The following is a 22281-nucleotide window of genomic DNA, read 5'->3' as shown; positions in this document are numbered from 1 at the left end:
ACAGAGGATTCTTCTCAAGTGCTACAGTCTGTTTCACATGAAACAAATTTAATTCGAAATATTTTTTGGAACAGAAAATGTGTTACGTTTCTTTCAAAATCCTTTTTTCCATAAAAATGGTAAAAAGCATACAAGAAAGGGCTACCCATACAATTTCTGTACAGTTCACATTTGACATTTCAAGAAAATCAAAATATAGGCTGTCTTTCAGTGCTTGAACAATCAGTCAAATAAATTATATCACAACACTTTACAGACATATAAAACAGATAAAATTATCAGCTAGGAAGAGATAAAAGGTTGCAATGAACTCTCTGAAGTAAACAATTAATATGATCTAAAGAAGCCTACAGGAGGCCAGGCTAAATGATTAAAAGCAGAATGACCTTGGTTTATTTTTACCGTTTATTAGTGTTTACACTCAAGGCCCTACACCTGTTCAGACTGGCTATGGTGCTCTGAACAAGGGCATTTCCTTTGACTAAGAGAGTTTGCATGCCTTTCACAGCTGGAGTTTTCCCTATTTATGTGCTGCTAACAATATGACATCCAATCAGTTTTCATTCACAAAAAGATAGCTGCCACCCTCAGATTCCTGATATTCGGCTGGGGCAGAAACCCCACTGTAAAGCAACTGCGCAAGTTGGCCTAGGATCCCGATGTGTCAGCTGATTCTGGTTGGGAGGTTCATGGCACTCAAGAGTCTTATAGAGAAGAAAAAGTCCTCCTTTAACCTCGTTATTTAAAATGCAACTTCAGAGAGGCCTGAAAAACAGCAAATACAACAACAAAAAAAGGTTTATTAAAGAGTCCCAGATATGTCATGCATTCAATTGGCATTTTATGCGATTTCCTCGTTGTGCTGTCCAGCAATGACCTCTTTGCACAGAAGACAGTGGACCCACAGCAGAGAGCCAGGGGGTTGCAAGTTCAAGTCCCCACTGTGCACACTGCTGTACCTCATTCCAAATCCTCCAGTCTACCAGTATTGTATAAATAGGGATGACCCTCCACTGGACCTGTGTCTCACCTGGGGGAGGGGTTTCAAGAACATCTCAGTCCAGTTAACACTACAGAGACGGCTCCAGCTGTGATCCAGATGTGTGAGCCACTAGGTGCCAGCATGGACTCTGGCTCACTGTATCTAGAACCTGAAAGTTTCAGCCTGCTGTCACAACAAATGTACATTTGCCTGCTTGGGTGAGATTATACATCATGCGTCATCGAGAGGCAAGAATTTCACATTTGTGCCAAATAAAGGTGGCAGAAGCTGATGTCTTCTTGTGCTGCCGTGGCAGTGCTTCAAAAGAAGCCCCAGCTCTCCCTCTCCCTGGTACTCTCACTTACCTAGTTTGAGCTTATCTTTGGTAGCCCAGCAGATACTGTAATGCTGCAGTAACTGCTGGAGAAGTTCCTTCTCATCCAGAAACTCCAGGCGTTCTATTCTGAAATTAAAGTGAATACACGAAATATTGATCTATCATAACACGCTCTTGGGAAAACAAACATATGCCAGCAGCCATATCACCCTGCAACTCACAACTGAAGCTCAGCAGGTGAGAGCCTGGTCAGTACCTGGATGGGAGACATAGGTTGCTGCTGGAAGAGGTGTTCGTGGGGCCAGCAGGGGGCGCTCACCCTGTGGTCTGTGTGGATCCTAATGCCCCAGTATAGTGACAGGGACACTATACCGTAAAAAGGCACCATTCTTCGTATGAGACGTAGAACTAAGGTCCTGACTCTCTGTGGTCATTAAAAATCTCAGGACATTTCTCAAAAAGAGTAGGGGTGTAGCCCTGGCATCCTGCCCAAATTTCCCATTGGCCCTTACCAATCATGGCCTCCTAATAATCCCCATCTGTGAATTGGCTTCATTACTCTGTTCTCCTCCCCACTGATAGCTGATGTGTGGGGAGTGTTCTGGCGCACTATGGCTGCCATCGCATCATCCAGGTGGGGCTGCACACTGGTGGAGGTGGAGGGGATCCCCATTACCTGTTAAGCACTTTGAGTGGAGTATCCAGAAAAGCGCTATATAAGTGTAAGCAAGTATTCTTACTATATGGAACAAGTAATAGGTTTATTCCATGCTGAAAAAATGAAGAAAGAGAACACAACGTTTCGGCCCTGGAGCCTTCTTGAGGTGTGTACACATGCAGCTACCCAGATGAATTATTACTATATGTTGGTTCTTACACAAACACGATCATTTATGCCAAGTATTGTTAGCATGAAAGAAATGCCAAAGCAGCATTGTAGTTTCGGTACACAACCGATTCTAGCAAATTAAAAAATAAACATATCCCCTTTATTTTAAAAATCCTCTTTCTACTCCTGAAACTTAAGTAACTATCGCTGAGCAGATCAGCCTGAGTAAAATGTATAGACTACTTCCTGCTGGATGATCATCAATACATTTGCAATTCATAAAAAAACACAGAAGAGCTGCAAACTGGTGTTATCACTGACTGGTAGCCCTTACAGTGCCTTGCGAAAGTATTCGGCCCCCTTGAACTTTTCAACCTTTTGCCACATTTCAGGCTTCAAACATAAAGATATAATTTTTTTTATTTTATGTGAAGAATCACCAACAAGTGGGACACAATTGTGAAGTGGAACGAAATCTATTGGATTTTAACTAATAAAAAAATGAAAAGTGGGGCGTGCAAAATTATTCGGCCCCTTTACTTTCAGTGCAGCAAACTCACTCCAGAAGTTCAGCGAGGATCTCTGAATGATCCAATTTTGTCCTAAATGACTGATGGTGATAAATAGAATCCACCTGTGTGTAATCAAGTCTCTGTATAAATGCACCTGCTCTGTGATAGTCTCAAGGTTCTGTTGAAAGCGCAGAGAGCATCATGAAGACCAAGGAACACACCAGGCAGGTCCGTAATACTGTTGTGGAGAAGTTTAAAGCCGGATTTGGATACAAAAAGATTTCCCAAGCTTCAAACATCCCAAGGAGCACTGTGCAAGCGATCATCTTGAAATGGAAGGAGTATCAGACCACTGCAAATCTACCAAGACCTGGCCGTCCCTCTAAACTTTAAGCTCAGACAAGGAGAAGACTGATCAGAGATGCAGCCAAGAGGCCCATGATCACTCTGGATGAACTGCAGAGAACTACAGCTGAGGTGGGAGAGTCTGTCCATAGGACAACAATCAGTCTTACACTGCACAAATCTGGCCTTTATGGAAGAGTGGCAAGAAGAAAGCCATTTCTCAAAGATATCCATAAAAAGTCTCGTCTAGTTTGCCACAAGCCACCTGGGAGACACCCCAAACATGTGGAAGAAGGTGCTCTGGTCAGATGAAACCAAAATCGAACTTTTTGGCCACAATGCAAAACGATATGTTTGGCCTAAAAGCAACACAGCTCATCACCCTCAACACACCATCCCCACTGTCAAACATGGTGGTGGCAGCATCAGGTTTGGGCCTGCTTTTCTTCAGCAGGGACAGGGAAGATGGTTAAAATTGAGGGGAAGATGGATGCAGCCAAATACAGGACCATTCTGGATGAAAACCTGTTGGAGTCTGCAAAAGACCTGAAACTGGGACGGAGATTTATCTTCCAACAAGAAAATGATCCCAAACATACAGCAAAATCTACAAAGGAATGGTTCACAAATAAACGTATCCAGGTGTTTGAATGGCCAAGTCAAAGTCCAGACCTGAATCCAATCGAGAATCTGTGGAAAGAGCTGAAAACTGCTGTTCACAAACGCTCTCCATCCAACCTCACTGAGCTCGAGCTGTTTTGCAAGGAAGAATGGGCAAGAATTTCAGTCTCTCGATGTGCAAAACTGATAGAGACATACCCCAAGCGACTTGCAGCTGTAATCGCAGCAAAAGGTGGCTCTACAAAGTATTAACGCAAGGGGGCCGAATAATTTTGCACGCCCCACTTTTCATTTTTTTATTAGTTAAAAAAGTTTCAAAAATCCAATAGATTTCGTTCCACTTCACAATTGTGTCCCACTTGTTGGTGATTCTTCACATAAAATAAAAAATTTATATCTTTATGTTTGAAGCCTGAAATGTGGCAAAAGGTTGAAAAGTTCAAGGGGGCCGAATACTTTCGCAAGGCACTGTATATGGGGCTACTGATGGTCATATTCCAGGCCACACCCATACCCAAAATCCACAGTGCTCAAATCCCTTTGCATGTACAACGCTGGGCAGATGTTTTATAAGGCAGAGCTATGTCATTCTGTCTTTCTTGGGCTAACACTTAAATCGTTATTTCCCCTTCCTCTCACAGCACCTAATACAAGAAGGACAAGCGCCGAGGTTTAAGAGCTGGATAGTGTGAATAGCGATCATACCCACTCCACACAGATGGAAAGTTGCAGGGAATGGAGGGGGTTTTCAAGATCAGAGGAGATTTGGCAATAATCCAGTTGTATCAGAATAGATTTATTGCCCTTTATTCTACTCTAAACTTGTAGCTGACGACTTGTGGGTTTGAGTCCCTGCTGTTACAGCTTGAGTGAGGTACTTCACCCCAATGATTCCAGTACATCAGGTGTCTAAGTGAGGGGTAATCCCTGTGATGAGCCGGCGTCCCATCCAGGGTGTGAATTGCATGCTCTCAGTGTACTTTAACATTACAGTAACCAGGATGTGCTTTGCTGCAAAGAGCCACTGGATTTTACTCTGCTATTGAAAAGCCTTTGCATTGTCTTCTCCAGATCCAGCTGGATTAACTTTGATGTACTGTCTAGCCCTGAAAAGGTGATGAAGGGCTGTATGTTTTTCTCACTGTTATCTGAAGCACTGCAGGAAAGGGATGTGCTTAATCGAGAGCTACAAAAGCAAAAGAAGCAGCAGGAATTTGTACGTCTCAGGGGGAATTTGGTACATACAGATTACAAAGCAGACAGTGCAGCAAAATAGAATCCCCTTGTCAATTTTACCTTGTTTTTTTAGGGCAAGAGCAAAACAGAATGGAACAAAAAAAACAAATCAATAACGTTCTTGATCTTAGCAAGCACAGTGTGGCCTTGCACTGGGAACCCTAAGCACTCTTGAGGAATGCTCTGGCTGTTTGCCGAGCAGTGAGAAAGGAGCACATGTGTCTTGGGTGTATCAGCAAGATACACTCCCCTAAGGTCAACACCTGAACAACAAGCCCAGGTCCACAGGGACAGCCGAACCAATAGAGCTACAGCATCCTATCCACCTGCCCTACCAAAGGATTTAGTGCAGTTAATGGTTTTTGACTGTCCTTATCTAGTAAATCATTAAAGAGATAATGCCAGACACTGGTATGAACTTAGCGTCAATATTGACACTTTCTCTACTGATAAAGTTGAATGGCTATGGACAATACATGGCACTTTAATAAAAAACTCCTGTTTACAATAAGACAATGCTCCTGACACCGAGACCGGCACACTGAGATACGGTACATGGGCCCTACCTTCCCACATCGGCCTGTGGAAGCAGACTGTACACTGTCATCATGTCCAGAGCGTCTGCAGTTTCCCAGCCAGTTGACAAGAAGCGCTCTTTCTGAAATGCAGAGGGAGTCACTCATTGCAATCTATAACCCCCAGTGCGCGGAGATGACTGAAGGAAGTCAAATGCATAGACGAATATGTTGGGTGCACGTCTGCATTTATGAACACAAAAATATCAAATACAATTTGAAAGCTGCTTATAAAACAACAAGACAGTTGTCCATGAGCAGGAGGTCTCTGTGCTGTGCTAAGGCAGTGGCGAAATGTGAGGACTCCTTCTTGGTGCTCATTCAGCACTGCAGATTTAAGTCCCATGCTGTGAGAACTGCTGAGTGCATTCAAACTAGAGGCACGAAAAAACAAACAAAAAACAAACACTCAGCTTCTGACACAAAATAGAAATGTATTGCTAAGGGTCAACAAGGCGATAAGGCTGTCTTACAGGCTGAGGTGTCGAGAGTGCGGTTTCTTTCTGCTCTGTTACCTTATCTGACCACCCTGCGAGAGGAACGCGGCACCAGGGGAACTCATCTGTGCGGACGAGAGACGTACCTGTGCCTCCAGGCTCCGACACACCTCCACCCCCGCCAGGTTACACTGCCGCCTCTGCAGGTTCTCGATCATCACCTGCCCGAAGCGGTCGGCCATATGTACCTGCGGGCACGGGAAAGGGGTCAGAGGTCAAGGCACCTCGTTTTGGGGGGGACCATGCCTGATCTTTTCTCCACATCAGAATTTTGGGCTACTGGCCTGCTGCGCTTATCTTCAAGCGTTTGGCCTCTGAAGTAACTATTATGTTGCGTCTTGGCGCCTAATGTCAAAGCAGTCATGTTTCATGACAATAATGATATTTCTTTGTAGTAAGAACCTGTGCGCGGATAATCTTTTGTGGTGAAGTAGCAAAATTTGTAAAACTATTTTGGGAAAGAGGAAGGGGATGAGTACAGGGTCTGATGTGGCTAGTTTGACAAAGGACAGGGAGGAGGATGTGCCAACCGATGTCCTACACATCTGTCACAGGAATGACTTCTTAACACAGGGGCTTGACTAAACCATGGCTCATTTTAAAACTCCCCAGACTGGGTCTCTCGGGGCATCCTGGGCTGGCTGAACTTGCAGGGTGACAAGTGAGCCTGTGACAGAGGGATCTCCGTAACCGTCCGCAGACGGTACAGTACAGTTTTGCGTGTATGAAATGGGAAACTGCTAGCCAAGCCCCGAGTGTGCACCCTCATGAGCTAGCTAGCTGACAGGAACGTGGATGCATGAACTTAAGTGTGATAGGGCTCCTGGTCTCTAATTCTTAGAGGAAGGGTTTATGATTTTTGTGTGTATATTTGTTCCATTTTGTTGTTTTTTTTGCTATATATAATTGTTTGTTAGTTTGTGGGGAGCACTGTCCTAATAAATCATTACTTTTGCACCTAAGTGCTATTGCAGCTGAGCCATCATTCTGTTTTAAAAGGACTCACTTGGGCACCCCTCCTGCCCTCCCTGTGACAGAGCCCTATCGATCTCCCGTCTCTGAACTAACTCTCCTGTGGACCTGGTGAGGGTCTCATTGCTCTCCTTTTGTCGTGCTTGCCAAAAGGGTCTCAACAGCGAGATGAGCTGATTGCCATTTTGAGACTACTGAGCGAGGGGGGTCACTGGAAAAAAAAAACAAGCTGAAGATTTCCCATATCTCTGCAATGGGAGTGGGCAGCACAGACCTGCTCGTAGTTCACGAACATGGCAGTGTGGAAAGTCTCTGCTGCCCAGCGCACCAGGCTGGAGGACTGCTGTGGGGTCAGGTACACCAGCACACACTCCGACAGGAACAGCGTGGGCAGCCTGAAGAGGGGAAGGAGAAATGAAACAAAACAACACTGCTCATTCTCTGTCATGCACAGCACACACCAAAAGCAGAAAAGCAAAATGGACACCGACTAAGGGCGGAGTGGTGGCTCTGTGGCTAAGGATCTGCGCCTGTGGCTGGAAGGTTGCCGGTACAAATCTCGCAGCCGGCAGAGGAATCCTACTCCGTTGGGCCCCTGAGCAAGGCCCTTAACCCCAACTGCTCCAGGGGCGCCGCAGAAATGGCTGACCCTGCGCTCTGACCCCAAGCTTCTCTCCCTGTCTGTGTGTCTCATGGAGAGCAAGCTGGGGTATGCGAAAAGACAAATTCCTAATGCAAGAAATTGTATAGGGCTAATAGAGTGATGTTAGATTGTTATGTTATGTTAAGCTCTTCAACCGTACCGCCTGAATCTCTGTCGAAACAGCTTCTTTCCCTGCAAATCAGATGGTTGACTTAGGCTGTCCTGCCTGCAACAGCTTTTACTTAAACTGAGATCTGGGCTGCTTGTCCTCACCGCACGGACAAGCCTGACTCTGATGAGCGACAGCTGACTGTGCTGCCTAATTAAAAACAATGATGTGATTCACTGCGAGACTGCTCCCTTTTAAACATTCACCTTAGGTGCAAAAGTTCCAGGCAGTGACTGATCAGATGTTCAGTGCCATTAAAGGACCTGATTAAGAACTGCATCTTCACATAAAATTTTTGAAACAAATCCTAACTTTTACAATGGCTGCTTTTTTACTCCTGGCCTACCTTGCATTTTATCACGTGTGATATAACTCTCAGATAACCTCACTGTAAACCATTTAGAAAGGGCAATAACCTACATTGTGATCATATAGCTCAATCTGCAAAAGCAATACAGCCTATTGAATGCAGGAAGGGACAAACTGTCTATGATGATAAATCCGAAACCTTGATTTGGCTTGGAGAGTGGAAAAAGTGAAACACGATCCACACGTAGACTGAAGTACACTTGGGAAATTTATTTTCCTGAGACAGCCTTCATATCTTATCAGGAACACAAAGGCCAAAACATGAGCAAATAAATATGGGGCTACAGCATATTTAAAAGAATGGACATCACTGAGCTAAGGTTTTTACATTTCCTTGCAATATGTTGCAGTTCCTCATTACTGGCCAATGTATCCTCTCCTGCTTAAAAAAAAACAATCTCTTACAGGACATTAATACTTCACGGTTCATAATATTATTCCAGATTGGTCCATCACACAGACTGACAGGAGTGAGAACATTCTGTGTGAGCATGGGGGGGCGTTTGGGGGGGGAACAAACCCGAGATCACTCAGGATCATAGAATCAAGGGGGAATGAGGTATTAATGATGGAGAGGAGAGCAACAGGGTATTCATCACAGCAAAACGGGGGCAGGAAAACAGGGTATGAGTTAGCATGAGTTGAAAGAGGGGACAGAGAGCTTAGGAAACTAAGCTCACTCTGGGCTCATCTGGAATCTCTTGAGCTTCTCCTCCAGTCCGGGCAGGTCCCGGAGATCAGCGCCGATGATGGTGTACCGGTCCGAGTCCAGACTGTGGCCATCTGTCACAAGGATGTAGAGAGCATGTGACTGATGTGAACACAACATGACCAGCATCACACACCTGTTCTCCTTCAATACAGATGGCAGCCATCAATCATCAAAACGATAACTTTGATGGCTTTTAGTTGTGGACATTGCTGGGATTTAAATACTTCTGCCTTAGTTTCAAAAGAAACAAGCAGTTTTAAGAACAAGCGAGACATCTCTGAAACATCTCCACGGTTAATAGGGAAAAACTGGTTATTATTACAGCCTACATTTTCTTGTATTGCTTTTTAACCTCAAAAGCCCAGATTTACACAAAATTAACAGGCTTATTTATTCTTACCAATTAGAAGTGAATCTGTAGAATGTGTTTCTACTATTGGTTTGGACAGAGGAGGCTTGGTTCTGCAAAACAGGAAAGAGAAATGAATATCTTGTTGTTTTTTGTATCTCCCTTGCACTTCACACTGTACATCATTCATGTCAAGTGTGTGATCCTACAAGAAATCTATGAAAAGAAAAATGCTAAAAGAAAAAAATAAACAGAGTTATCAAAAAAAATGGGTCAGCATGTTCTCTGACAGTAATAATAGCATCAGTACAGTGACCCAGCAATGCATTCAGACATGCCCAGAAAACCACATTTTCCAACCCCCAAGGCAGGCCAGGAAGAGGTCGGAGTGCTTTCAAGAGAGCAGCTATGAATGAGCCACATTAACAAAAAATATCAACCTTCCAGCTTACACTTTTTGGTTGTCACTGTTAAATCCCAAAACTCCAATAAATAGGGATACTTTGATCTTTGAAAAAACGTAATAATATCTGCGCATGACTGATTGGTGTCCAGTGTTTAAGGGCTGCTCTCATTCTGCCATACACTAACATCGCGGCCATGTCCGACTCTGCGCTCAGATTCAGCTTCTGAGCCCCATGCTTTAGAAAATTGCTTCAGGCTAAAAAAAAAAGCTGAAGACACAGTAGTATCAGATCGCATTTGCAGTCTGCAGGGACGTTTTAGAAGCCTCCTGAATTGAGCGATCTGTGTTGTCAGTATTACACAGCCAAACACATGTTTAAGGAAGAGCATGCAAGATAGTAAAGGACTGTGATGCAATACCCAAGTTCGAAAAGGTCCATGACCTAGACGTGCCATTTCTGTGGTGCGGTTTCAGGGATAGTTGTCTGTAGCAGCGACTCAGAGTTGTGTCCCCATTATTTGCATGAAGCCAAAACTCTCAATGTACCACAAACAAAACAGTACAACTGATAATCTTGATTTGTTTTTGGAAATAAAAAGTTAGTGCTTTCACACACCATCCTGTTTTTGTTAGCTGTACCAACTTCAAATTCCCTTCAAATTCTGGGAGAGGTCCCACTGTCAAACGCTAGAGCAAGATACTTCATTCAAACTGCTTCAGTATAATTCCCAGCTGCACGAGTGGGTAGAAATAAAAACTGGACAAAGTCGAATAACATTGGTCTTCTATAAAGCACTAAAACGCATATCCAAGACATAGAGCTACACCCCCTCTACTGGGCACTTTCAGAATGACACATCTGCACATGATGGCGATAACCCAGTACCAGCCCCACAGCGCAGCTGTCTGGATTTCCTGAATTTCCTCTCGGCCTCTCCGCATGTAGAAAGGAATCCATCAGTCAAAGGCTGACCGGATCTCACCCTTCACTTTAGGAGAAGGTCAATAACAGTGGTCTTACTTGATGTTGTGGATCTTCCTCGCAACAATCATAGGGAAGTCAACTTCAAAATACTTTTTAGGCAAGAGATTTTCATCCTGTGTTTTGAAGACGAAAAAAGGGACATTGAAGTCATGCTAGATGTGGTCCTACAGATTACAAAAAGCATGGACCAATAAGAAAGGCAGACATCTCAATACTGAACACTAATAATCATATTTACCAACTGATACTTTCTGGTACCAATTAAGGGTTAAATTTTCCTCAACCTGACTATACTCCAGCCTTCATTAGTGCCAACAGAGACATATCTCTCTAAAACAGCTTTAGAAGCTACAGCAAGTAAGAGAAAACTATATGAAAAACTTTGATTATCACTATTACTCTGCATCTAATGCCCTGAATGAAAGGTAAGTCCTTGCCACAGATAGATGATGAACTTTAATTTCGCTTCATGGGCTGAATGTTTTTTTAATGCCACAGTGTGACCACTGTACCTTCAGTCTCCAGAATGTGGTGTCCAGACCAGCACCCAGGTTGATCACTTGACATTTGCATGCAGTCTTCCTGATGAAGGCATCCAAGAGGAAATTCACACCGTGTACTCGAGCATAGTAGCCTGGGAGAGAGGGAGAAGGCAGATACGTGTCGGCACTGCTGGGAATTCAACACACATGCTTAATCTTAAGGCACTTGGATCCAGAAGGCTGCATGTTCTATGAACACAATATGATTCACAGCACCCATTACATAACAGGAATAATCGAGCTGCGATTTCAGTTACAAGATGCTTCACTGAATTCATAGGGCTACCACCAGGTGGCAGCAACAATAAGTGGAAAAATCACAATATCACACTCCGAGTCTGATTCAATACCATGCCTGTTAATGCTTCTAACTGAAAACCATTACACACATTACCGAAGACCTACAGTACATACTGATACACTGGGTTATGCCCAAACGTATTTTCAGGCTACAGTGGGCTGTGTAATACTTAAACAGACATAACCTTGCCAATTCTACTCATCAAGGGCAAACCAGGTCCATAGGTCTTCATTAGGAGCTCCCAAATTCAGACCTGTATGGGTGAATTTATGGACATTTTATCAGTCTCTTTAATTCAGCAAAGCCCAAAAGACCCAGGGAAAGCTGTTAGATCAATCCGATTGAGCTAATAAATAGCTCAATTAAAAGGGTTTAAATAACATGCAGGACAGCAGTTCTCCTTGCAAAGGATAAGATTTGCAAACCCCTGCCTTAAATCATCTAAAGCTTCAGACCTGTGCCTGGGAGAATGTACACATCCAATCAAGCTTTAACTGAGCTCATTCCACCCTCTTCCTGAGCTCCTGCACTGCTGATGATTTAGACCTAACAAACCCTGCTGGACTGTGACCCTCAAGGCGCAGACTAGACCAAGCGATTCAGTCTGCAAGCAGCTGCACTCCAGGACTGTAAAGCATTTCTTGACATTTCATGCAGCACGAAACAGACCATCTCCGCACCACAACTGCAGCTCGAAAACTGCACTATTTGAGGAATATCTCCAGCTTCAGGTGTGGTGGTGTGGCCACTGTCCTGATTTCACTGCGTTCCCCTTGACAGCTTCACACGACAACACGTACACCTTTTATAGGTTAGCAGGAGGAACGATGTGCTGTTTCGAGAGAACTGGGATTCAGGGTGAGCAGGTCACTGACTTGCCTCTGTTGATTTCCGGGGCCTTTCGTTCACTGGTCTGTCTCACGAAATACTGGATGTACGGATCTTTCCAATAGCCTTTACTGGTTGCAAACCTGCAGATCACACAGAAAGCAAAATGATGTTTAAGATTACTGTACAAAAGCGCCTTAGGACCGACAAATGTCATAGAAACCTAGAACCTACCCTAAAACCGTAGGATACAAAATGGGAGAACAGCTGAACAGGACACACACAGGGACATTTCAGAGGTGGGAAGAAACGGGAGCACACTCATGTGGACAATGAAAGACATGCAGACTCCACACAGAGGGTTCCCTGGCCGGTCAACCCAGGACCTACGTGCTGGGAGCCAGCAGCACTGTCACACCTTCATGCCAAATTTCTTTGGAAAATGTCAAGAGACAGTTCCACCCAGCGGAGGATGTTATTGGTTCATGCTTAGGACTCTGTTTAGACTAGACACATCAAAATATTTACCGTCGGAATATTGACAGGAGAAATCATGTAGGAACGTCCTAATAGTTCCCCTGTAAAACGAACTTCCCAGAGAGCTGTGACCGGACGATGTTACTCCAGCTGAGCTGACAACTCTGCTGCATTTAGATTAGACAGCCCGTACAAAATGGCATTTTCAATTCTACATTTAATGTGAATTAACCGAACACTCAACCTTTTTTCCCATGGCTATTGGTGCCTGTAACTTCGAGCACAGATTTAACAACATTACACAACGGGGTTCACAATTACCACTACTGCTCCAACGTGAAAATGAGACATCAGGATCTTTACCTTTTACACACCGAGGCGTCGTCGCAGGTAGTTCGCACCGCTTCATCTGCAGTGTCGGAATCTGTTATGGGTTGTCGGGTAGCCATCATTTACAGAAAGGCACCACAGAAACGTCGTTTGCTAAAAAAAAAACACCAGCCGCAGCTAAATTAAATATAACCACGCCTCTCCAATTTCACCCACTGGAATCCCTTTATAATGTCCGGAACTAACCCGCCGGAGCGCTGGTGGTCACAAAGTACAACTCGAACACAGTCAACGCTGAATGGTTTATCCTTTCACGATTTTAAAAAGAAATAACAAGACATTCCCTTTTCAACCAGTTACCCCTACACAACACACCAACTTCTTACAGAACGACAGTACTGCTTCCTGTCCCAACATCCGCTTCTGACGTTTTCTAACAAAGAAGCCTCCTATTGGCCGGCTCCTGCTCAGCGGATTGATTTGATTGGAGCGATCAAAACGGAAATCCCACCCTCCACATATGCTCCGCCCCAGATTCTCCTGTGAATGTGAGCTATTGCTCATGTGGACGATAATCAATCGTTGTGATCCCGAGCACACCAAAAAATGATTATCTACATTCCTGAAAGTGTTCGGCCATGTTTGAGGTTTCTGTACTTCGTTGTCTACGGCGCACTAACACACTTGACTAATTTCAAATAATGCTAGAGTACGTGTAGATGAGCTAGGCACAGCTGTAAAATGACAGTGGGAGACAGAGCAAAAACAACGTAATGGTTTCATCTGTAGAGGCTACTCTGTTCTTATGTAATTGGAGACTGATATTACTACAACAGTTGAGTGAAATGTTAGTTCACTTACTACAGCAAACTCTGGGAGGCGAGCTTTGTCAATTTTTGCATTAGCAGGAAAGTTCATTAGCAGCAAATGGGAAATAGTAAAGACAGAGTACGGACGATCTTTAATACTATAATGAGATTCATTTTCTTGAAGCAGATATATCAAAGCAGGGCGGATAGTTATTATCTATGGATAATCTATCTATGCATTTGAATGACGAAGCCTTTTTAAAAAATGTTTCACTAAACTAAAATGCAGTCCGGGTAATCATCTTTGAGCTTACATCGACTCTACAATACTGAACCCAGTTCAGCTACAACGTGTTAGCTACATGAAGATAAATACATGGGTTTTTTTTTGTTCTTAAAAACTTTGAGCTTACTTCGTGTGTAATGATTCGACTACAATACGCTGCGCAGAGAGTAATAAAGAAAGCAGTAAAACAAAAACTAAAAGAAAGAAAACACATGGGTATTCCTAATTGAGAAAAAAAAAAAACATGTATTACCGTTGTTTTCGATTGATGCTCTCCACGCAGTCAGAATGTTGCATATTCATATGCATCACTCATTAATACTAAATGAGGTGCACAGGGCTGGGAGTCTGCAGTCCGCACAACTATATCACATGTTCCCCCAGCTTGTTTAGTATAGGGAAGTAGATAGTGCATGCACTTCCTGCAGTACGGAGCGCTGGTATCGCTTGGTCTGTGCTTGCAGAAGTTAAGGTGTGTTGTTGTTAGTGCGACTCCCGGGGCGTCACTGTTTAGTCTAAAGCAACTTAGGGGTTTGTAAATTTGCCAAACAGACGGACGCCGATTGAGAGGGCCGGGTTGAAGATAAAGTAACAGTGTTCAGGACAGCACTCGGGCAAATCGCAACATTGGTTTCATCACCACCACCACCCAAAAAAGAACCGCATACCTGTGTGTTAGCCTTCGCCTTTGGGACGCTAAGATGACGCGGGACGCCTGGACTCGCGTGTGTTAGCTGAGGGGGAGAAGGGTATCAGCGGCGGGTCGCTCTTTTTATTTTTTTTTGTTCCTGAAAACAAAACTTTAAAAAAGGAGAGGAGGAAAAAAACAACAACAAGTGAAGAGCGCAGTGGATCACGGATCTGAAAAATGAAGAAACAATTCAATCGGATGAAACAGCTCGCCAACCAGACAGTTGGCAGGCAAGTACACGTCGTTGTTTGACGGGTTTTCGGGGGGGAGTGGGGGGTAGGGAGTCACACCCCGAATTTATTATCATCTTTATTAACGTTTTCTCTGTTGCTGTCGGAGTTGTCAGTGGGAGCACCACGGGAGTTCATGTCGACATGGCCTCGCTGTAGGAAATGCCGAACTACTGTACTTGTAATTGCAACAGGGCCATGAAAGACCGAGCGCATTAGCGAAAATAATCCCGAATGAAAGTGGACGAAGTTCCGCTTTGTTTGAGCAAGTTCTGACAAGTTGTCCGGCTGCTGTTCGGGCTTTTTTTTTCCCACTCGAGCGTTGCTTGTCTGCGTGTGTTGTCCGAACACGAAACCCTAACGAGAACAAATCTTGTTTTGTGGTTTTCGCTCGATCGCTGCATCTTGTCGCACGGGGTGGGTCTTTTTTTTTCTCTCTCTCTCTCTCCATTTGTAACTGTGTTAGAAATATGTCGTTTCGATGTAATCGACGGGTCACAGCTCCGGTGACTGATAGGACAGCTGTTGTCGCTAAGCGGTGGGTTTGTCGAGGATCGGCTTGCAAACTCTTGGTGGAGCTGAACGTTGTCATATATAACATTCACAAAACAAATCCATCTACTGGCCTATCCCTGAAAGATTGTCGATTGAGGTACTTTTTATTGTTACTAGGTCCTCAGATACTTCCGACTCACACCTGGGTCAAATATCAAACCCCCTTTTCTGACCGAGCTGTGAAAGAGATCTTGTCGTTTACTGGCTAGAATACACGCTCCGTTGCACTCATTCAACAAGTGGGGGAAAAACGCTTTCAGTTTTCAAAAGAAAAGGCCGCTGTCTTATGTATTCTTCCAAGCCGTTATCTGTTCTTTATTTTTTTTTTACATATTGTAAAACCCTGAATTTTATGTTTCATCTGGGTGATGAAAGTGCAGTGTTTATGGGATAAACACAATAGCAGATACGCGCAGTGGACAGGTGAAAGCTGTTGATTTAACCATGTCCATACCGCACGTCAGCGGGCTTCTCCGATATACCAGGATAGTCGATCACTGAGAGTCTCTGGTATAACTGTAAGATAGTGGCATGTAGGTAGCAGTCCTGTAGAGAGACAGCATCCACACACACCGGTCTGGTACTGCAAATTCGAACCCGCTGCACCACAGCTTTCTTGAGATCCAACAGCTGAAGGGTTAAATCAGACCAATAAAACCTTCATTGAGTCAGTTGATCCTTTCTTCCGGGGGAAAAGCTCCTGGGTTCTGAACCCCAGGAGCCTGTGAGGGGAGCCCCTGGCCTGTCCCACCTTTGAGGAAGGACGTTGATCTGGTCTTGTCACCCTGAAGTCACGGGTGACCTCTCTTCATCCCCAACCCAGCTGTTCTTTGAGGTCACACTAAATCACCCCCTGTGTAAAGATCAGGAACAGTCATGTAGTTGCTCATTTGGACAAGTAATGTTTCAATGAACGTAGCTGTGGCCTCAGCGGGCTTAAGGACTGGAGTGGACCGGGGTTGGAGACCTGAGCAAACAGAGTTGAGCAGTGGCTCTGTGGCGAAGGATCTGCGCCTGTGGCTGGAAGGTTGCCGGTTCGAATCCAGTCCACTCCAATCTTTTAGCCCGCTTCGACCACTGCTACGTCCATTGAAACGTTACTTGCCTAAACGAGCAACTTAGACCACTGGCCGGCAAAGGAATCCGACTCCGTTGGGCCCCTGAGCAAGGCCCTTAACCCCAACTGCTCCAGGGGCGCTGTACAATGGCTGACCCTGCGCTCTGACCCCAGGCTTCTCTCTCCCTGTCTGTGTGTCTCATGGAGAGCAAGCTGGGGTATGCGAAAAGACAAATTCCTAATGCAAGAAATTGTATAGGGTTAATAATAAAGTGATCTTATATTGGGTGAACAATTAATCTCCTCTTTACAGTGGGCTGGATGGGACGGCCCTTGCAGAAGCGAGCTCTGTAATGTTTAACCCGTGCAATTCAGTTGTCATCTGAGCACCCAGTAAGACAGAACTGCCCGGGCCAGCATTTGTTTAGGTGAAACAGCTTGTTAAGCAGATTCTGGGCTTACCCCTATAAAGGTCATTGATAGGCATCTCAGCTGAGATAAACGCGAGATAAAGTTAACATGCACCTGCCTTAGTATTTTGGGAGAAGGTTTATTGTGCTATTTTTGAGGGGTTTATTCCGGGCCCTCGGCAGAAGAATTGTTTGATGTGTTGTGATAGCTCACATGTTTGTTTCAGGACAGCGTGCACTGTGACTAGTGAGGAATCCCGGCTGTATTATTACTGCACATCCCTGCTTAATACCCAGGGATTTGGGAAGAGTATGTTTGGGATCTCTGGGACAATAGGAGCGGTCTTTGCTGGAATCGAGTCGAAACTGAGGAAAAATGCAGATTTATCTAAGTGAAAATGACATTTCCCTCGGCTCTCAGTACCAGCTATTGAAATACTGACTTCCAGTGCCTCAGAAAAGGGTTGAAGTTTTTTTTTTTTTTTAATGGAGCAACACCAATTTAGTAGTTACATTTGAAGCATTAAAATATTTTAAAAAACGTTGAACCGAAGAGGTTAATGTGCCTCTCGTCATACTAAATGATATTTTATTCTGCTTTTTGAAATGCAAATACTCAAAACAGTATTCAAACTGCATGTAAATGAAACAGTATGTTTTCCCACACAGCATTGCGTAGTCCTTGCGAGAGCTGTCAACTACTGAAACAGAACAGCGTTCGAAATTCTGGTCCTTAACGATTTTTCTCTGCTTAATCAAGGCGTATCAACGTTCTTCCCCCATCTGTCATTATTGGTGGTGTTAGTCAGTTTTATCTCTTAATTTGAAAAGCGAAAATGTGTGGATTTTTATTCAAATCTTTCTTGTGTTGTGTAAAATGGTTAAACGTCATCGGCATTGTCTCCATAAGAACACAACATTACAAATGAGAGGAGAGCATTTGACCTGTCTGACCCATTTCATAGATAGTAATTGATCCTTCCTGGCCGTTTCTTGAAAGAAACCAGAGTGTTGCCTTCCACAACCTGTGTGGGTAGCTTGCTCCATATTCCCACAACCCTTTTTGTAAAGACGTGTCTCCTGTCCTCGTTAAAGAACGTCATCCAGCTGTTTCTTGAAAGAAGCCAGGGTATTGGGTCCGAAAACGTCTTCAGATAACAGATTCCCCAAACTCTTAAACCATTTCCGTGGAATGTTCTGCAGTCGCGTCTATGTTTTTTCACTATCAGTTATTAGACTTTTAGAATCAGCTTATGTAATAAAAAAATATTAGACTCTTCAGCATATGAATGGTGGGACAAGGATATTACAGTGCAGGAATAAGGAGTTAGAGAATGATAACGGGTATATCAGCTGCTATTTCATTACTTCAGTATTGCAGCTGAGCTGTTGCTGTGCTACATAATATTTGTGGGCCTCCTGTCCTTGTGTGTGATGTTGAAGAGCCAAGGTATTTGCAGGTCGGGGGGATGTGGGAAGGGACAGACAGACATCATAAGGAATAATAAAGATGGAAGCTGCCCTGTGGAAAGACTGCCTGCTCGCCTGAGTTGACCTGCTGATCCAGCAGTTATCTGCCGATCCAGCAGGTCAATTCCTTGAGAGATTTCGATCAGTCGGCTTGCCCAGCGGTGACGTTGAGCATCTCCTGATGCCCGTTTCCCTCCGCGCTGAACGAGTAACCACTGCAATGCCTTGTGGGAAACCGGATTTGTTGTTTTGCCAGTGTGCAGTTTTCAACTGGGGGGGGTGCATCAAGGTAGAGAAAATCTCCCCCCGGTCCAGTTAGAAGTGTGTCTTGGCCTCTGCTCCTTCAGAGCCGCCTGGTTTACCGAATAAAGTTTTATAGCCAGTGATTCAGTGTGGAGCTCCCCTTGGTGATAAAGTGCTGTGAGATGTGTTTGCTGGTTACACCCCTGATTGCGCTGATAGCAGCTGGGTCTGGCCCCTACCTGTTTTACAGCTCAGGTGGGAGTTGCCAGGTACTTATCCTCCCCATGCCCTCTGTTAGTGGCCTATCACCTGAACTGCTCTGGCAGTGCGAGAGACCAAGCAGTCCGTTGTCGCGTTGTCTAGTGCAGCAGTTCCCAACCCTGCTCATGGGAGATCAGTCTCTTTGTTGTGTTTTTGTGTGCTGCAACTGAGTTCATAATGGCATTTAATTGATTTCTGTTTTCCAGCTGAGGCAGATATAACCCCCCCCTGCCTGCTCGCTCATCGTAAAGCAATCAGAGGTGTTTGTGCCGAAATAAAGGTGGAGGAGGCTCTCCTGCAAATTCTGCAGGGGAAGTTGTCCGTAACGGTGGCCCCTGAACTCTGGTATTTTAATTATTTTTTTTTAGATTGGGGGCTGAATGCAGAATACAACACAAGTGCATCAGTCAAAGTCAATTAAAGATGAATGAGCACTGGTGAGAGCTACGCAGAACTCAGCTTGAAAGCAGCCCAGCAAGTGCTGTTCCTTTTTTGGGAATCGGTGGTCAGGAAATGCTTGAGACGGGTTGACAAAAGCAGCGATAAGTACCCAAAGCTGCTGCAGACTTTCTGGTTTGGCCTGCGCGCCTGTTTGATCTGGTGTGAGGGTCATGAAAAAGAGGAACGACAAGGCTGCACCATCGCTGCATTCTTCTGCAGCAAACTCTGGGTCTTAACGTGCTCCACCTGTACAAAAGTGTCTTTTTTTTTTTTTCCCCCACCCCATTTGTATACTTGCTCATCTTCCTGCTCTGACACCAGTCAGGTTTGTCTCCAAAGCTTGTGGCCTGGGGCTCCCGAGTAGTGGCTCGCCCAGTTACAGCGGCCCGCTCGGAAGGGGGCGGAGCTCTGCGGTGCCCGTGGGACAGCCCGAGCGGTCGGGTGTCTGTGAACGGGATTGGCCGGGCGGTGGCGGGAGCTCCGGTTGGCTGCGCTCTCACCAGGCAAGGCGTGGGATTGGATGACTCGCGTGCAGGGGGGCGGGGCGGTCTGTGAGGGGTCCAAGGGGAGTGGCTTGAGGTGGGCGTGTCCGGAGCCTAGCCATAGGCGGGGCTGTGGAAAATGCAAAACTGGTGTTTCTACATCAGGTGAATGCCCCATAACAATAAACTCAATTCAGATTTCTTTTTAAAAAAAGAAGCCTGTGGGATTTTGAGCTATAGGCTCAGTCTTCGGAGGATGTGGAGCAGTGTGCATTATCTGCTAAAGGAAAGCAGATTGCAGTGGGAACCTCAACACTGTCAAGCTTGTGGGAGATTGGCAGTTCAGGGCTGGGGGGGTTGTGTGGAGGTGGGGGTCCAGGAGAGGGTACTGGGTGCTTCTCGTTAATCAAGGCGAGTTGCGATTGCTGCAGGCCTGGAATGGCATGCAGTGTGATGGCGGGGGGTATCTGGTAACGAGCTGATTGCTGCACTGCCTGTCTCTGCACTGGTCTCTCTCTCGTGTCCTGTCACATGTCCCAGAGTCTGCTCTTCGGCAAGGCTGCTGTTTTTTTTTTCCAGTTAAACAAAGTTTTTTTTTTCCCCCAAAAAAAACATCCTGTTATTTGTTTAGAGTACCAAGGGACGAGCTGTCTTTATTGCCTCTAAGCAACCTGTAGACTTCATCATTATCCCGAGCAGGTAGTTTTCAATAGCTTATCTGCTGTGGGTCGTGCCAGCTGTGATAAGTTTGCAAGAGCCCAGCGCATGCTTTTTCTCAGAAGGAGGTGTCGGGAATGAAGAGTGATCTGGAGGCTTAAAAGTAGTGAAGTACAGAACTTTAATCCTACACGGTTTTAGTTGTTAGACTGTTGATCTTGCACAGCGCACTGGTAAGACCTCAGTTTAGAATGTCGTGGTCAGTTTTGTTGGTTACCGCATCACACAAAAGATGCTGCTGGTCAGGATGGGTTGAGCAGGACTGCCAGATGCATTCCTGGGCTTAAAGGAATGTGCCGTTCTGGCTGGTAAGAAGTGAATCGTAGGCGTTTTGGGAAGAGAAGGCGACAGGGGGACCTAGTATGAGTGCTGGTCTTTGGGAGAGACGTGAAACGTACATCATTAAGGGTCTGCAAACGAAGGATTCTTCATCCCAGCTCAATTCCGCTCTGAGTTTGTCAGTCTGGCCTCCCTAACGTTCCCCCTAGTTCAGCTGGTGGAGCAGTTTCTCACTTCCCTTTCTGTGCCTGGGGGAAGTGGTACACAATGCCTGCCATGTCTCGTGTGGAAAGCACTTGGGAGCCTTTGGGATGAAAGCGACTTATCTTGCACAGCGCACTGGTAAGACCTCAGTTTGGTCTTAGTCTCCACCTCAGTTGGGTGGAGTGGTGGCTCTGTGGCTAAGGATCTGTGGCTGGAAGGTTGCCGGTTCAAATCCCGCGGCCGGCAGAGGAATCCTACTCCGTTAGGCCCCTGAGCAAGGCCCTGAACCCCAGCTGCTCCAGGGGCACCGGATAGGTGGCTGACCCTGCGCTCTGACCCCCAGCTTCTCTCCCTGTCTGTGTGTCTCACGGAGAGCAAGCTGGGGTATGCGAAAAGACAAATTCGTAATGCAAGAAATTGTATGTGGCCAATAAAGTGATCTTATCTTATTAATCCCAAGCATGATTCAGACCGACCTCGAACGCAGGTTTTTGGTTGCTAAATGTAGACATCTGATCGCTGTGTTTAAGCAAAGAAGTGGGACTGATTCAGTCCCAGCACCGGTCGGTCAAGTTTAATACGTCCCGCATCAGCATCTCTGGACTTCCCTGTTGGTGTCATACCATGAACCATTGTTCCCCAAAACACAGAAATACCCTACCCCACTGCGCACCGCAGCTGCAGAAAGAGAAGTGAGATCATAGGAGCGCTCTGTCCCCGGTCTCGAAGCGCGCTGTTCTATTTCCAGAGACTGCTGTCTGTGGTTGGGGGGGGTGTGCGCGTGCGAATGGTGATGGCGTGTTGTTTGCTCCGTTTCTGTCGAGCTGGCCCGTGCAAAAGAGCGGATCGTTTTTGTTTTTGTGCTTACAGGGGCCTTTACAGCCGGACGTGAGAGAGCGCGTTTGATTTGAAAACCCTCGAATCCGATCGTCCCGGCTGGAGCTCCGGTTCGGAGGGGGGGGGGGGGGTTTGGTTTCTGATTTCCCGTCGTTGTTCTTCACAGAGGGCAAAGAAATAGGATCGAGGCTAGCGGATGCCATCCGCCGATCACATCCGCCAGCTGCAGACCTCTGTGTGCAAGTCATCAAGCGGTGAAGGTGACGTTCTCTGTCAGTTTGCGTAGACGGGT

General features: G+C 45.5%; 2 protein-coding genes across 12 annotated transcripts in view; one reads left to right on the top strand and one right to left on the bottom strand.

Annotated features, from left to right (window-relative positions):
* Positions 1–31: 31 nt before the first annotated feature.
* On the bottom strand, positions 32–14871 carry lcmt1 (leucine carboxyl methyltransferase 1). 3 transcript variants are annotated; one of them, XM_015360341.2, is made up of 12 exons: positions 14781–14871; positions 13051–13170; positions 12262–12353; positions 11052–11173; positions 10576–10652; positions 9200–9261; positions 8768–8870; positions 7181–7301; positions 6021–6122; positions 5429–5520; positions 1348–1445; positions 32–765 (listed from the first exon to the last, which is right to left on the bottom strand). In XM_015360341.2, the coding sequence occupies exons 2-12, from the start codon at positions 13137–13139 to the stop codon at positions 743–745; spliced, it is 981 nt and encodes a 326-aa protein (XP_015215827.1). In that variant the 5' UTR covers positions 13140–13170; positions 14781–14871; the 3' UTR covers positions 32–742. The 3 variants fall into 3 exon arrangements, with proteins under 3 accessions (XP_015215827.1, XP_006637202.2, XP_015215826.1); XM_006637139.3 differs by lacking the exon at positions 14781–14871 and adding an exon at positions 14366–14460; XM_015360340.2 differs by lacking the exon at positions 14781–14871 and adding an exon at positions 13264–13435.
* A 71-nt stretch (positions 14872–14942) lies between these two features.
* LOC102689544 (rho GTPase-activating protein 17-like) overlaps positions 14943–22281 on the top strand; it is a 60674-nt gene continuing 53335 nt past the window's right edge. For all 9 annotated transcript variants that reach the window (XR_001480021.2, XR_011182703.1, XR_001480020.2 and 6 more), the window contains exon 1: positions 14943–15033. Coding sequence is in view for 4 of the 9 variants with exons in the window: in XM_015360339.2 (XP_015215825.2) it covers positions 14981–15033 (53 nt within the window). In the remaining 5 variants the exon portion in view is untranslated. The remainder of the gene's footprint in view (positions 15034–22281) is intronic.

This window comes from Lepisosteus oculatus, chromosome 19 (genome assembly GCF_040954835.1).
Source record: "Lepisosteus oculatus isolate fLepOcu1 chromosome 19, fLepOcu1.hap2, whole genome shotgun sequence".
In the NCBI taxonomy this organism is placed as follows: Eukaryota; Metazoa; Chordata; class Actinopteri; order Semionotiformes; family Lepisosteidae; genus Lepisosteus; species Lepisosteus oculatus.
Note: the sequence above shows the minus strand (reverse complement) of the source record. Positions and strands in the feature narration are given on the sequence as shown.

Bases quoted from the DNA above. Each gene is read 5' to 3' on its own strand.
- lcmt1 (XM_015360341.2), bottom strand. From the start codon at position 13,139: ATGATGGCTACCCGACAACCCATAACAGATTCCGACACTGCAGATGAA. The intron at 12,354-13,050 runs GTAAAGATCCTG...TGTGATCTGCAG, and splicing joins GACGCCTCGGTGTGTAAAAG to GTTTGCAACCAGTAAAGGCT. The intron at 7,302-8,767 runs GTGAGCTTAGTT...TCCCCTCTTCAG, and splicing joins AGATTCCAGATGAGCCCAGA to GCTGCCCACGCTGTTCCTGT.